The sequence below is a fragment of the Eupeodes corollae genome, chromosome 2, assembly GCF_945859685.1.
Source record: "Eupeodes corollae chromosome 2, idEupCoro1.1, whole genome shotgun sequence".
NCBI classification, from domain to species: domain Eukaryota; kingdom Metazoa; phylum Arthropoda; class Insecta; order Diptera; family Syrphidae; genus Eupeodes; species Eupeodes corollae.
Window position 1 is genome coordinate 69224320 of NC_079148.1, and position 16837 is coordinate 69241156.

At 33.9% G+C, this 16837-nt stretch overlaps 3 protein-coding genes across 5 annotated transcripts in view; 2 read left to right on the top strand and 1 right to left on the bottom strand.

Moving 5' to 3' along the window:
- Positions 1 to 2258, top strand: part of LOC129948270 (troponin C-like) — a 29293-nt gene extending 27035 nt beyond the window's left edge. Inside the window, exons 4-5 of the mRNA XM_056059203.1 lie at positions 1670 to 1918; positions 2111 to 2258. Of these exons, the coding sequence (XP_055915178.1) occupies positions 1670 to 1918; positions 2111 to 2139 (278 nt within the window). The 3' untranslated portion in view covers positions 2140 to 2258. The remainder of the gene's footprint in view (positions 1 to 1669; positions 1919 to 2110) is intronic.
- LOC129948266 (calmodulin-A-like) overlaps positions 1 to 16837 on the bottom strand; it is a 290047-nt gene that overhangs the window by 62271 nt on the left and 210939 nt on the right. Inside the window, exons 2-3 of one of the 3 annotated variants that reach the window (XM_056059197.1) lie at positions 13184 to 15328; positions 8695 to 8736 (exon numbers count right to left, since the gene is read on the bottom strand). The exons of 1 other annotated variant lie outside the window; for it this stretch is intronic. In XM_056059197.1, the coding sequence (XP_055915172.1) occupies positions 8695 to 8736; positions 13184 to 13273 (132 nt within the window). In that variant the 5' untranslated portion in view covers positions 13274 to 15328. The remainder of the gene's footprint in view (positions 1 to 8694; positions 8737 to 13183; positions 15329 to 16837) is intronic. One more of the 3 variants, XM_056059198.1, reaches the window with a different exon arrangement.
- LOC129948258 (ATP-binding cassette sub-family F member 2) overlaps positions 451 to 16837 on the top strand; it is a 380395-nt gene continuing 364008 nt past the window's right edge. Inside the window, exon 1 of the mRNA XM_056059189.1 lies at positions 451 to 463. The gene's annotated coding sequence lies outside the window, so the exon portion shown is untranslated. The remainder of the gene's footprint in view (positions 464 to 16837) is intronic.

Genomic DNA, 16837 nt, shown 5'->3' on the forward strand with positions numbered 1-16837 from the left:
GTCCAGACTTTTCCTAATTATTTTGTATGTATTTAGATTCTAGGAATTTTGAAACACCAAGAAATACCAAGAAGTTGTATGAACCCAATATAATAACTTTAACTCTAAAGTCAACAAACAACCTCTAGTTTTGTTTTCAAGAGCTTAATGTGTTTGCGACATTTACGACCATTTGTCCCTTATGTATTTACTAATTTCATTGCCTGGAGAGTTTAAAAACATTTTGTTGTTAGTCCAATTCTCTCCAATTTTTTATATTAGATACAATCAGAATTAGTGCAGAAGCAACCACATATGACGAAAGTTTTGAACTTCAATATTTTAATGTACAATTTCTGTAATTTTGTCTGCTGCAAATTTACATTATGTACATACATAAATACATACATATATGTATCAGCAAGAAATATAAAGTTTCGAAAAACAATACCTTAATAGATTGTTTACAATTCCCAACAAAATGGTCTTAAATATTAAAGCAATATGTTTCAAAAAATTTAAACATTTAAAAAACAATGTATTTAAAACATACATTCATTTGCCAATGAAACAAAGGATTTCAATTAAAAAATTATACGTGTTCCAAGGGTTCACTTATGTGTTTCGTTTTTGTATTTAAATGTCATTGTCATTCGCAATAGAAAGTATAATTTTATTTGATTTGAATTTTAATGAGGAAACTTAACTTAACTATCTTAAAGGCAACTTCAACAAAACAAACGACTTAACACCGAATTCTGGCAAATAGTCTGAACAATTTCTTTAGACTTTGCATTTATTACCATATATTCAAAACCTTTACATCGACTGTGACAGTTCTGCATTTGCATAGCACAAAGTCAGGGGAACCCATATCTTCCAACTACCTACATATCTTAAGCACTTCACCAACATCCTTCTGAGTTAGGCTCGTTCGTTTGACGATTATACATTTGTCGTCGGTAACATACACTTCAGTAATACAAGAGAATTGCTTAAACTCAGTAAGGAAATTCCTTGAAATTACCTTTGGTTCCCTCGAGCACATATTTATACTATTTTTAAATTTGCAATCTGTTCACTTTTCAAATAGAAAAAAAAACTATGTGTCAAGATTTATGTTTTCTTTTTGTTTTTTACTTAAAAAAAAACGTTTTTTTAACTTTCTACACACTTTCGAAAGCGGTTAGGATATGACTGATGAGTAAAAACCATCAGAGCCTTGTAAGATGTTAAGCTTCTAGAAATAAAAAGAAAAATATGAAATTGAAAATAGTAGCATCTTGAGTGCACTTTTGCATAACCTACCTTAAGGGAAATGTAATAACGCACATAGTTATACATAATGTCAAATAAACGTCACAAATGACAGCTGCATTAAAGATTCCAATCGGAACGTGTTCAATTGCATGTTCTGGTGCCGAAGAAGAAGAATCAGGCTTTGTATGCCTTTTTGAATTTTATTTTAAAAATTCCTTCTCTTCTACTCGACAAATAAAATTGAACACACATTTCAAAATAGGCATACTCGGAAAAGCACCTGACACGACAACGGACGGACCGAATGGACGCATATACAAGTACAAAACATGACAGCCTTGACAATAAATCCCCAAATGAAAATCAATTAAACATACTCCAGGTTTTGGTCGTATAACGATGTGGCACTTTATATATTTTGATTTTGCAGGTGATGGAACTATTGATTTCGATGCATTCGAGCGTGTTGCAAACCACTTCCAAGAGGAGGACGATGAGGCTATCCAGCAGGAGCTGAAAGAGGCCTTCAGATTGTATGACAAGGCTGGCAATGGTTACATTCCAACATCATCGTTGAAAGAAATCCTCATGGCATTAGACGATCAATTAAACAATGACCAATTGAACGAGATGATTGCCGAAATTGATACTGACGGTTCGGGAACAGTTGATTTCGAAGGTAAGCCTACCTACCTACCTACCTATAATCGTAGTAAGAAAGGATGAAAAGAAAATTCCATTATTTCTTGAGATTGATTTTTAGATTAATTAAGTTTTCAATCCAATAAGGGATTAGGCTTGTAAAGTTCTATCCCTTCTTCCTATCTACATTTTAATTCTTTATTTAACTTAATTCCATTTTACTTTTTAGAATTCATGGAAATGATGACTGGCGACTAAAGACCCAACTTGGAACCCAGTGCAGTGGTTAATGCAATTTATGGTAAAGATGGTAGTTTCGTATTTATGCAATGTAACAAATTTAAAGTGAATCTAATAAATGTACTTGTTTAATTGTTGTTTCGAGTTTTATTGCCAAATTCATTCGAAGAATGTAGGAAAGTGCTTTGACAGAATGTGAAAGCTGTTTTACTCGTATGCATATGTTGCAACGTTAAGTTTATTGTGGTTTGTGGAGACTGCAGATAAACCTTCTATATCTATGTGTGTAAAGAAGGGAAGACATAGCGACGACAACCACTTTACAATTAATACTTGAAAGTGGAATTTTGAAACAGCTGAATTAGAAAATATGTGGGAGGTATTAATTTAAGAGAGTAATTAATACTTGTGAGCGATTAATTGTTGCAAGAAATATTTATTCAAGTCAGTTTTGTTTCTACACCGACGCTGAGGGTTTATTATTTGATTATTTATTTTTAGATTTTAGAGTTGAAACAAACTTAAGGAATATGATTTCTTTTTGAAATTAATAAATGGTTAACAATAAGTAAGATCCACCGAAAATAGAGTAATATTATTTTCGATTAAAGTTTTTTAATGCTGTTAATGAATAATTTGTGTCCAATACTTTCCCAGAAGAGACAAATTTTATGAGAAACTGTTATAAAGACACATGTTTAACGCCAGAATAAACAGTTTACCCACTGGACATTACATTTTCTGAGAATAATCTTTTCTCTAAGGAAACAATATAATGAAAAAATTTTTTGATATGTAGACATGTATGTTGCTCTTTATATTTGCGGTCTTATAACGATAACACAACAATTCTTCATATTCAATGGTTTTCCAAAACCAGCGATACAAATTTTTACAATACCACATCACAGTCCTCTAAAACATAATTGTGATTAGATTTCAATTCAAGGTTGTATGGAAGATGATCCATAAATCTTTTCAGTCTTCAGAAATTCAGTTGTGTCAACATCTTCTCAACAAAGTAAAAAGTGACGATTTGTGCAAAACAGCTTCTAAAATTCGGTTTATAAAATAGAACTTGGTTAGAAACCCTAATTCATTTCTTCATCAAGTTATACGCGTTAGAACTCCGATTAAGATCATAGTTTGAGATACAATTTTGATTTTTTAGACCCTCGATATATTAGAACTCATCAAAGAAATGTTTCTACTTCTTCCAAGGACCTGATGTGTATATTAAATTTTATTTTGGAATTAATTTCAGATTTATAAAATGTTTATTTATATAAGAACATGAATATCTAACAAATTATTTTAAAACATTTTTTTTTTAAATAAAAATCCTTTCAAAAAACTTGTATTTTCACCTTTTACTAGCAGATTTTTTATCTCAACAATACTTCTGGATGAATCACCTAAACACAAAATTTCCTGAAACGTTTTCCATATGATTATCCTTATCATAAAAGTTGTTTGCATGGAATGAGACTCTAGAGATTGCAAGACATTAAAATCCAAATGTATTTTCGAAATTTCGGTGATAAGAGTTTTTAAGAAACAGTGGAAACATTTTACTGATTTTTAAGTTTAATAATTTTGAAACAACAACTAAAACAAAACGAAAACTATTGTTTGGAAAATTTTAGAATTTAGAATTGACTACGCGATTCTACAAAAAAGAAAAATACAAGTTAGATTTCCACTCCACCGAGATCTAAAATTCCTAGTGCTCAAAAATAAATTGGAAAAAATGTTTGAGTTTTAAATATGTTTAAAATTAAGTTATAAAGATAAACTAGATCAAGTTTTTTTTAATTTTAGAATTTCGTCAAAAAATTGGCCGTTGAATTAAAGCACCTACCCACTGCTGTTAAGTTTAAGGCTAAAAGGTCTTAAACCAATTATAAAATTCAAAACCCGTGACGATATTTTAGAAGGCTTATGAACCACCATTAAACATTTTTCTTCCTTAGTTAGTTTCGAAGAACCAACAAGCCTCGGATACGGACGGATTCACTGCTGATAACCCAAGCAAACGAAATAAGGACAACGAACTTCGGATCTGTACGTGGAATGTTAGGTCCCTTAACAGATCACGTGCAGCCGAACAATTAGCGGAAGCTCAAATTGCTGCAAGGCAGATATTATCGCCATCCAAGAAGTGCGATGGGATGGACCGGGCAAACGCAAATTAATAAAAAATACGGCGATTGCTGCCGAGAACAAAGACAGCGTCTATTTGGGTGTGGATTTGCAACAAGGCTATGTTCGCCAGAATAAGCCTAGTATGCACGCATGCCCCAACAGAGGAGAAAAATGAAAACACCAAAGATATATTCTTCGAGCTCTTGGACAAGACTTATGAGCAGTGCACTGGCTATGACAATCAAATTTCTTAGGAGATTGTAACGCCGAGGTAGGAAGAGAAGACATCTTTGGTGGCACAATCGGGAGATACAGCCTGAACGACACCACCTTCTACAACGGATTCAGGCTGATTGATTTCGATGCGAAGTGAGACGTTCTGGTAACTAGTACGCAGTTCACACATCTCAATATCCACAAGGAGACATGGAAATATCCTGATCAATCAACATGTAACTAGATCGACCACATTGCGATCAGTATACAGGATACCCGAACTTTCCGAGGGGCCAACATTGACTCGGACCACTATCATGTTGTAGCCAAGGTATGGCTACGGATATCCCGGTCCAAGCCCAAACAAGGAAGTACTGTGAGAAGTTTCGACGTTAGACGGCTACAATCGCAAGAGATTGCCATGTCTTTTTCCGATTGAGTCTCTAATAACCTCTCATGAAGTTCTATGCTGCCTGCATTAAGCATTGAAAACCAGTGGCAACATTGCTTTGCAGCCATCAGAGATGCGGCCTCTGAAGTGCTAGGTTTCAAACGGCCACCACAGCGAACCCCCTGGTTTGAAGACGAATTCCGGCGAAGCAACAGGCATACAAAACGGCGCTGCACAAAAGGACTAGAGCTGCTCGCGAGCTTTGCGAGAAGAAGAAGAGAGAGGGAAACCGGCTTCTTATATGGAAAAAAAGAGAGCATGACAAGCGCACGATCGAGGAGATAAAGGGATGTCATAACAAGAATAAGGTTCATAAATTATACCTCCCAATGGTACCAGCCACTAACCGAAGCCTGTAAAGACGATAAGCGGAACATCGTAGTAGAACCGCAGTCGATGCTGAGAATATGGAAAGACCACATCTCCAAATAATATAACGGCGATGACGAACCGAATTCCGCTGTAAGGGAGATAGAACCACTCAACCTCTGCGACGCAGATCAACAGTTCCGCCTACCCGACCTTGATGAACTGAAGATATAGCTATATCTAAACTTAAGTCAAACAAAGCTGCTGGAGCTGAAGGCATCGCTGCCGAACTATTCAAAGCAGCAGGTGATGACTTGGTAGGGAGCATGCACCAACTCATTTGCAAAATATAGTCGGAAGAAAGCCTACCCGATGAGTGGAATCTTAGCATAGTTTGCCTGATACATAAAAAAGGAGACCCTATAAATTACGCCAACTACAGAGGCATCAGTCTCCTTTTAAGTACATATAAGATCCTTTCTGTGATAGTTCCTTATCAGTGTAGCTTCAGACAAGGACTATCGACCAAAAATCTTCACACTACGGCAGATCTTGGAAAAAACCCAGGAGCTTCAAAGCGATACCCACCATCTCTTTACCGCATACGACAGTATCCATAGGGAAGAGCTTTGCAGAACATTGTCAGGTTTTGGCATCCCTGTCAAACTTATCCGTTTGTGCAGAATGACGATGGAGAATGCACTCTGCTCTATCAAGGTCGGAAAAGATCTCACCGATGCATTTGATGTCAAAAAAAGATTTTAGACAAGGCGATGCACTGTCATGCGACTTCTTCAATACCGTTTTGGAAAGAATTGTACAATACTCAACCGTCAACACTAGAGGCACAATCTTCCAAAGGTCCATCCAATTACTCGGATACGCATATGATTTGACATAATTGGAAGATCAAAGCGTTTTGTCAGTGGAGTATTTTTGAGGATTGCGACGGAAGCGAAGAAGATGGGTTTAGTGGTCAATGAGGGCAAGACCAAGTATATGCTGTCATCAAAAAAGACATTGAACAACGATGACTTGGATAAAACGCCACCATGGACAGCTTTAACTTCGAGGTAGTTAAGCACTTTGTCTACCTAGGCACCGCTATTAAAACAGACAACGACACCAGCGCTGAAATCAAACGAAGAATAACTCTTATAAATCGCTGCTTCCTTGGGCTTAGAAGGCAATTTAGAAGTAAAGTCCTCTCTCGAGCATCTAAAATCACCATCTATAAGACACTCATCATCTCGGTTTTCATTTATAGCGCTGAGGCCTTGACCCTGTCAAATAAAGATGAGAACGTCTTAGAATGACCTAGTTAGCAGAATTAAAGTCCAACGGCGCAGTAAAGGAAGACCGCAACTCAGGTGGCGCACTCAGGCGGATGAAGATCTCAACCAACTTGGCGTGCGAAACTGGAGACAGCTAGCTAAGGAGTAGGGTCCACTTCAGTAATTTGCGAATTTCATAATTTCTTGCAAACTAAGAAAAATATTTTAATCGATATAAATTTGAAGGTATTTTGGATGGAATACGATTTTTATTGAACATTTAAATATCTTTAACATTTTTATGGATTTGTAATCATTTGTTTCTTTTATTCTCTAAAAACAACAGTATTAAAAAAACTGACCATTTTTGTTGCTACTATTGCAGACACAATTTTCCAAAGTGAATTTTGTCAATCAAGCAATAAAATTAAGTTCGGCTTACATTTTCTAAATATTGAACGACGGTGCATCAAATGCAAGTCAAACACAGTTCATTGGAGTTGAAATTGCCTTTAAAAGTTGAATAAAATTACGTGACCTTCAAAATCAGTTTTATGAAAAGTAAATAGACATCGTTCAAGATTTACAACTCGAATGCGATTACATGCTTAATTATGTTAAAGACCTATACACTCAAGTTGATGTGCTTACAATAATTTTTTATGAGAAAAGATGAATTTTATTTTTAATTATTTATTTAAAAGTCATTAATGGAACCTTTGTCAAACTGCTATTGGCAAAGTATATTACAAAGATGATTATTTGTTGATATTGTGGAAAAACTACCATTATCGAATTTTACAGAAAAGCCGTTGTTTTTATTTGCATATGAAGAAAAACCAAAAATACTGTTTATCACAGAACATTTTAACAAAGGTATTTAAAAAAGGAAAGAAATATTTACTTAGGAAATACATAAATCTGGGAAAAAGTCTAGCGAAGAGTTCCAGAATAGCTAGAAACGCTATTCTACTATCCCAAATTTTTCACATAGGATATTAATATTATCCGAAGTGTTTCACGAATCTTAGATTTGTCAACCGGGCGGGACATCTTGTATCTTAAAATAAGTAATAAATCAAAGAGATGAAAGTCAAAAATTGAAGTAGGCAACCAGCGAAGTTTCGAAGGGCGTTAAAAAAAAGATTTGTATGCATTCTTCCAATGTTTGTATTTTTTGGAAAATCAGTATATGTATACAAATTAATAGAACGTGATGAGGCTTACACTTTCCATACTTGAGTTGTATTTTCCACTCTTTACAATGAGTGGATTTTTATTACTTATAAGCATTTTAAAGCGTTTAGAACTATGATATTAGAAAGCATTTAAGTATTATGAATCCTTCAAAATGATGGTTTAATATAAATAATCTTTGACCTCCAAATATCCATACTTTTCGAATTTTTTTTACAGGGTAAAAGTAAGTAAAATAAAACTCATACACATTAAATTATATTAGTCGTATAAGAATTAGGTTCATGTATGGCCAAAGAACAGGTCCTCTTTATATGAACATCCTTTAAAAATTAACGAATCATTATTTTTACTATAAAAGAATATTATCTATTATATTAATTTATGCCATTCCTTCTAAAAAAAGCTAATATTATCAATTGTGATTTAATGTTCTTAATTATTAATAATTAAAAAATAACAAGAAAATTTAAAAAGTTGTATACATGCAAACTGCATTAAAGTTGAAAAATATAAATTTCTAAGAGAAAAAGGACATAAATGAACGTGAACCATGCTTATTAAAAAAATTAACTACAATTTCAAATCCTATTCTATAGAAAAATTGTTTTTCAAATTGAGTGCAATTTTAATTTATTTTTGTATTTTTAATAATCAAACTAACTTTTAACAATGCATTGAAATTTAAAGTGTGAAAATTTATGAGAAAGCTCAAGTTGTATTAATGAACAAATAAAAGAGGTTTAACAAAATATTAAAACAAATCAAAAACAAAATAAAAAACATAAGAAATTGTTTATTCAAGACAAAGATGTGAACGTAGCACAATCAGCAGCAATGAACTTGTTAACGTGTTTGTTTCTAGAAAAAAGTGTTTCATTTCATTATTTTGTTTTTCAAAATATAAATTCTACTGAAAAATGTTGATTTTGATCTTTTTATTTTTAAATGTTCGTTGTTTTTTTTTCTAGAATTCAGTACCTGACTGAGACTCCTAAAGCTACTTGTGCTGACACTTCTTGCCTGAAAGAAATGAAATATTAGAGTCATAGTAGTAGTAGAGTGGTATAGTTAAAGAGTTTAAAGTATAGAGAGTATAGATGATGAGCAAAATTAAAAAACAAGTATAAATCAGATGAAAAATAGAAATTAAAACCAAAATTATAAACTTAAGAAGATACGTTTTAGTTTTTTTGTTTTGGATTGATTAATACTTATTTTAGTGCTATAACATCATAATTGTTATTCGATTTATTCAAAGGGGTTTAAGGCACGGTTATTGGTTATATTTAAATAGACAATGAAAGCTTGTGCATAAATAAGATATTTAAGAATACATAATTAATATATAGAAAGCAAATCATCACAAACGTAATTTATATAATTTTATATTTTAAATATAATATTCTTACATAAAAACCTTTAATTTTGGAATATATCAGTTGGTTAAATTTATATACATGATAATTTTTAATTTAAGGATTTAGATTACCACAGTATACAGTAAAAACAATCAAACAAAATATCTTTTACGTAAACATTTCATTATATCGAAGAAAAAAGTTTGAATTACAGAAAATGGTAAATCGAGATGGATTTGTAATAAAATTTGTATTTCATGCTTTGAAGTTGAAAGAGTTTGAGAAAGTTCGGTTTTAAGGATTATTAAAGTGGGACAAATAAATTAATTAGATAGAAAGAAGGTATCATAAGTTGTATTTACCTAAACTGTATAAATGGCAAAACGCCTTTTTTAATTTTTTGCTTAAATGACAATTAACATTTTTAATGGGGGTAGAATTTTCATTGAAGAATTTTTTAAGGACAACAACAAATCTCACTTCATCATGGAAATTATGTTGAGTTTAATATAACAATACATTTAAACAAAATTCACATAAACTTAATTATTTAAAATTTAAAATCATAAAATAAAATTTTTTGGTATATCAAAGTAAGAATCATAATAATGACATCAAAAGTTAAATTTTACAAAGTCCAGTTTTGAGTGAAATTTAATACTTGGATAGTGATTTATTTTTTATCAAGTTAGCACCATCTCTGTTTAACGTTGTAACGCCCAAAAATCCATAACTGTCGATCATCTCTAATGGAGATGGCACAACAGTTTAATATGCACCTTTGCTGCGTGCCGACCATAGAGACATTTCAGGTAACTGTAAGGCAGATGAACTCCCCAGGAACGGTACAGTTCAGTACCACATTACCACGTTTGGCACATATGTTTAAACAGTTTCTAATGCAAGACGCTGTGAGGAGGGAAGGCACCAAGTAGAACAACATCAACACGTTTCAAGTTACAAAAAACATCTGACCAACACTGGATTTAAAACGTTCAAGGTGGTTGCTCTCTCTAAGCAGATCGCATATAAGCTCGATAATAATAGGTGTCATAACCGGACACTGTCTAATAGGAAAGCACGCCACGAGACTAGGCGTATTCTCAAATGACTTTTGCAGAAGCTGTATGGACGAGGAAGAGGAAGAAACGGTTCTTGTACATGCCCTGTTTTGGCTCGAAAACGGATGAATTACCTAGGAGAATTCTTCTTTAACGATCTAAACGATCTAAGTTTGAGCTTAGGAGGAAGCCTCAAGATTCATGTGGTATCACTGGTATTAAACTGTCCTAAGTGTGTCTGTTACCATCTTGGACAGCCACTATAACCTAACCTAACCTAACGCCCAAATTTGGAAATTAAATAACGACTAAAATTTTGTATTTAGGAAACGTTTTGGGTGGTTGGGCTTTTGAACGCTTATGAACAGCGAGGTTTGGGGACATGTTGTTTTATGCAACCCTCCTACTTGGGTTCACTATAGCATTTGGGGTGGTTACGAAGTTAATTGAATGCGAAGTTTCTTCGCATTTAAAGAAACTGGATTTAAGGAAACTTTGAATACACAGAACCTCGTTCTACTCCAAATTCTATAGTGTGCCTGTCACTGTTTATAAGTAAAATAAAGGCTAATATATTTATTACGTCAGAATTTTGCCGAAATGCCTAAATATTTAAACACACGACATCTTTTGGGAGATATGTCAATTAGTAATTTGGGCGTTATAATGTTTTAAAATTGATTTGGGCAGTATGACTTTGATGTTGGTCTTTTTCTCTTTGAAAAAGTTTTTGGGCGATTGAGTAATTTTTATGCGATATGACATTTTTAATATGTTGGCTTTGTTTTATTGTGCAAAAAGAAACGTTCGGTTTCTTTCTATATGGAATGTAATAAAACATAAAAAAGTCTTAACGCCCAAGGCTCGTTTCACACTACAAGGTTTTGACCGTACGGCGACATTTTGTTAGAGGCGCGAAGAACAGCATTATACGCTATCGTATTAAGAGCACGGTAAAATGCCGGATCTGCACTGTGTAGCAACCGTCTACTGCCACTACAGTATACGGCTGGCGGACAGCGCCATAAGCTTAGTGGCGTACGTAACAAAATGCATGTTTTCACATCACACGATTTTATCCGTGCGGCAGAGTTCGAACTAAACCTGTGAAAAAGTATACTAAGCACAGAAACCCTGCATATATCGTGTTTTACCGTACCGTTAAAACCGTATAATTTGTAATTAGCCATTGATCCGGTTTATGCCATTCGGTTTTTTGCCGTATTATTATTATTTTGCCTTATCAAACAAAATTGCTACAAAGTTTCGTTACATCCAGAAAAAGTTACTGTTTGGTGGGAAAACAAGCGACCAATTATGGGTCTATTGTTGTATCTTTCAAAAGTCTGTCCAATTACTAGCATATGCTGATGACATTGACGTAATCGGAAGAATTCAGCGTGATGTCAATAGGGCTTTTGTGAGTATTGAAGCAAAGGCGAAAAAAATGGACTTACAACACCGACGACGTCTTGGCCAAAACATCACAATCGAAAGACGTAACTTTGAGGTAGTTAAGGACTTCGTCTTCCTAGGCTCCACTATAAACACAGAAAACAACACAAGCACTGAGATTAAACGAAGAATAATTCTTTCTTACCGCTGTTTCTTTGGGCTAAGAAGACAATTGAGTACCAAAGACCTCTCCCCAAAGTGTCGCCCTGATCATCACCGTCCTGCTGTACTGTGCAGAAGCATGGATTATGACAAAAGCAGATGCCAATACCTGGGGTCGTGCTCCGTGTGATCTATGGTCCCGTATGCATCGAAGGGGAGTGGAGGAGAAGATGGAACGACGAGCTGTACAGCGACGTAGACTTAGGCAAAATGATAAAAGTCCAACGACTAGGATGGCTGCATCACGTAGAGCGCAAGGAAACCAAAGCTCCGGCCCGGAAAAGCCTTCGAATCCACAACAACAGGCTAGCGCAGTAGAGGAAGACCGGGGTTCAGGTGGCGTGAACAGTGGAAAATGACTTCACGAAACTCTGAGCGCCAAACTGGAGACATCTAGCAAGGGACCGAGCTAGATGGAGAAGTTTGTTGGGTGAGGCCCTAGTTAACACAGGATTGTAGCGCCATCTTAAGTAAGTAAGCAAGTTGTAAGCGTTTTATTTATCTTTGTTTAGAAACCGAAAAATGGTTGACCAGGGAAAGGGTTCTTCCTTTTTTAAAGTTTTCTTTAGCGACCGTTAAAGTTTTAAAAAGAGTTTTTGAAGATTTCTTAAAATAGACTTAACTATAAACAATTACCTCATCTCTAATTTATAACTACAAATAACTGAAATTCGAGTTTTGTATATAATTTTAACCAAATTATCAAAACCAACATTTTTTGAAATGGGCCGATACTTAATTGTGTCTTGGACTGTAGAAAATTTTTCAATTGTTTCGTATTGACATTTTTGCAAACCGTTTTTACTGATCTTTAATTTTAAACGGTTTAAAATATTTGTTTGCAGGAACATAACTGCCTGATAGCTTGTAATCACTTTTATTTAAAATGTGAGATATTGAAATAAGGGCACTCTATATCTATCACAAAGCTCAAGATGAGCGAAATTACGGTTTTAAAAAGGTTCTGGTCTTTTGAAATGTGTTACATTTATTAAGTGTACCTTTTGTTAATTTCTAAGATCCTTAATGAAATGTGCATTCATTTGAATTGGATTTTTGTAAGAAATTGTTCATAGGAACAGTACAGGCTGCAAGGCTGAAAGTCTACAAAAACAACAAAAAATTGTATCTGGCACTTAAAATGTAAGTAGGTAAGTTTTTTCTTTAACAAAATTAACATACTTAGTTGAGTATTGGAATAGAGTTGTATAACTCTAGATTTCATCCAAAAAGAAAATTATTTGATACCTATAATTTATTTGATGTTAATTTATCTAACAAATATTTTAACTCTAAAGATAGAAGATGTGGTAATCTAAAGTTTAAAAACGCCAGGTATAGTTATAAATCCAATTGAAATCTACTCTTTAAAAGTTATCGATTTATCTTCGATACTTTCTAGATAAAGTTAAACACAAAATTAAGATCTACCTTGCTGCGAGTCCTTTGCGGTGTTGAGAACTCTTCCTTTGATTTCCGCCGTTTATCTTTTAATATCATACGAGCAGCTGCAAACGCCATTTTGTATTGTTGCTTTTTTTATTTAAATATAACTTTAGAATTTTCTTTACTATTAAATTCACTTATTTTTTGTTTTTGTTTAATTATTAGAGCACATAGATAAAGTTTAAAAGATTTGCAAGGTAAATATTAAATTAATTGCACACCAGAGGGCGTTCCTTTCCATGTAATACTTATTCGCTGCGAAACTTTCAATAAAACTTAACAGGATTTTTGTTTTATTTTTATTTTTATTTATTTTATGTTTACACGTATGCAGGGATAGAGTTTTTGTGCGTTTAGTGTTTACACCACATCAGAGTACGAAAACAAGAAAGAAAAATAAAGAACTGAAATATGTACACATAAATGTAGTTGTAGTTCCTTCGATTTTTCTGCCAAAGCAAGGGAACACAACTACAACTGGTGTGGTGTGAAGTGTAGTCTCGCGCCAAATGCACACACTTCCAACGACGATGGATTTTTTTTTTAAATTTCACAATTCACAAACAAGGACGAAGCGAAGCTGTGCGACACGGTGGCGGCGGCCGGCGCGGCGGGCGTTGAGGATGAGAACTGTGAACACGAGAACGAGAACGTCGAACAACGCAACGTTACAGGGTACAGTACACTAGAGGACTTTAAAATTTTAAACGTGTTCGGCTTCGGATGTGGTAGCGAGAGAGACTAGCAAGTTGTCGAGGCAGAGGGTACGATAGGTAAGTATATGTGCTGGTTCAAGTAGTTTTATCGAATTCCCATGTGTAACCAGCTTTACGGAAATAATGCGACTATATTCGCATCAAATACTCATACTCAGGATCCTGTAGCAAATATCGAGGACTATAGAATGCATTCAACATCAGCTCTATATAGCTCAATATTGAGTTTGTTAACAAGCTTAACGGTGTTTGCGGAAAAGATTTTCCGCTTTCAAAGGCGCGCGTATCTGGTATCTGGTGAAATCGTGAATCTGAAAGATATGTGTCCTTATTGTGCTAATGACGTACTATACAGAGAGAGGCTTGTTTTTTGCTTTTCTATCTCCGTATTTATCGGATCCGGCAAATAAGTCGGCCACATTTAGTTGGGTGCCAGTGCCATTAACATTGGCTTAGATGTGGTATCGATGGGTATCCTTCACCACTACTAGCGCATTTATACATCTACGTACACACAGATATAGGTAAGTACATAAATGTAAATTATTTGGTTTTCAATTTTGCATGATTGAAAGGGGAAGAGGGAGTGTTAGAAAGCATCGACCAGTAGTTGTTGGTCCTTTCGAATTCAAACTGAAATTCGTGTATTGTTTGAAACTATTTACATTCGACAGGGGGCAAAAGTTGTTGATGTTGTTGTTGTTGTTGTGCCCCAAAACGTTTTTTGGTGAAAAAGAAGAAAACGACGATGACAACGACGACGACACTACTGATGCTGCTGATGCAATTGAATGAGTGGATTTTAGATACAAATACAATTCTGCCGACAGATAGACGCCACTTTTACGTGCTTCCTCTGCAGTCATCTTCTGCTGGTCCTTGGGTGTGCAATTCAACCTCCTCTCTAACTTTTTTTTTCTGTACAGCTCTTTTGATGTATCTTTTCTGCGCACTATGTACTTACCTACCTATACCAGCTCCAGTTTCAGCACCAGCTACTTTTTGATCCTTGCTGAACTGTTTCTGTTTTCGTATTGTTTTGTTGTCCTGTCCTTCGAGTTTGTTTTTTTTTTTCTTTTCTCATTTAAATTGAAGTAGGATACAGTTCCGTTTTAGATGTAAAATATTTTGAAAAGATTTCATGCTCAAGACTGGAAACAAAATATTGTATCTATGTGTACTTATAGGTTGGTAGGTACTTAAATATATAAATTAAATCCTTTTCTTCTTTCTTTTGTTCTTGTTGATTTTTGCTTTGGCTTTAAAATATGTACATTTTATTTATATTATTGTCATTTCATAAGAAAGGAAAATAGAGAAAGAGAGTAGATACAATACCGTTTCTCATGAAAAGTGTCCTTTTTTTTTGTTTTCTAATTTCTCTGGAGTCTAACAATTCAAAATAACCATTGCGCTAGAATAAAAGATAGAAAGGAAAATTGCAAATATACTTATTCATATTAAAGATACTTTCAATTTGAATGAATGGAGAGAGAAAGATACGAAATTTCATTCTCCATCGTCGAGCATACCATTGTGTGTGTGTGTATTTGCATTATTGTTTCGTTGATGATTCGTTAAAATACCAATTAGCTTGAGATTAAAAGGATGGCATTTCATTGCATTCAAAGATACATACATTAGGTATATGAAGCGATGGACATAGAAAAGGATATGTGTTGATGCATATAAGGATATTGAACAAAAGGCAATTATTATTCAAATTATGGTTGTCTTGGTGTACGACAAGCAGTTTATTAAGTTATCCAAAATGCTTTGGGGAATATATGAAATAAAAAATGTTTGGAAATGATGTTATCAATAAAACTATCCAAGTAAGGATGTTTCGATAGAGTAAAAAGTTCCTAAAATTTTTCACTTGACTGAAAAAAAATTGCGCAAATATATCGGTGATTGAATACGTAAGCTTTGATAAAAATATCCATGTCAACAGAATTAAAAACAAGGAAACATTTTTGGACGAACACATTCACCTAAGAGCTGAACTGGCAAACAAACCCTTCGCCACGTGTGGTAACTATCAAGTTACAAAATATCTCCACCTATTCAAAGCTCAAATATACAGAAACAAATTGTGGATCAGTTCGATTTCTTTTACTCGCAATCAAAATAGCTTTGAATGAAGAGATGTAAAACGGGATGAATTTCGTTCAAAGAGAAAACAATGTTTTGTTTTCACAAAATCGATTGTTTTTTGTGATTTTTATTCCTCTTTGAAAAGTGTGTTATTTGTAATTGAGATTGGCTATTCTCATTCAAAAGAAAATCGGTCAAGTACTTTACAAAACCAAAACTAAAGCAAAACAGATTATAATCAGTGTTGCACAAGCTGAAATGAAAAGTCGATATGCCAACCCCTAAAAGTCGCTAGATTGGCTGAAATTTTGGAGACAAATAGTCGCTAGAAGTAGCTAAAAAAAAATTGTTAAATAAAGCTCAACAAAAATTCAAAGTTATTTAACAAACAAACTTAGGGCTATAGTAACAAAAAATAAATAAAGGTAAAAGAAAAACTAATTCAGTCTCATCGTTAATAGGTATTTAGGTATCTAGATAATCCTTAAATCTTTTGGAATAAAATACTTAGTATTTATTCTAAATCACATACAAAAAGATCACTATCGATTTCTTTATACCTCAGTAGCATTATTTTTAAAACGATTTCCGGTAGTTCTTAGGTATGACAGTTTTTGTAAAGTAATTTAAGCTGATTTCGAATAAGAATGATAGAATTTAAAGTTTTTGTTGACAATTTATTTCTGGTTTTATTTTTCACAAGGTTCATCGTACTAAAAATGCGCTCAACATCAGCATTAGAATGGGGAAGTGACATCACAGTTTCAGCTAGCTTAAATAAGTCTTGATAAGTATTGCCGCCGCTGCATCTTTGTACTTTGAAACT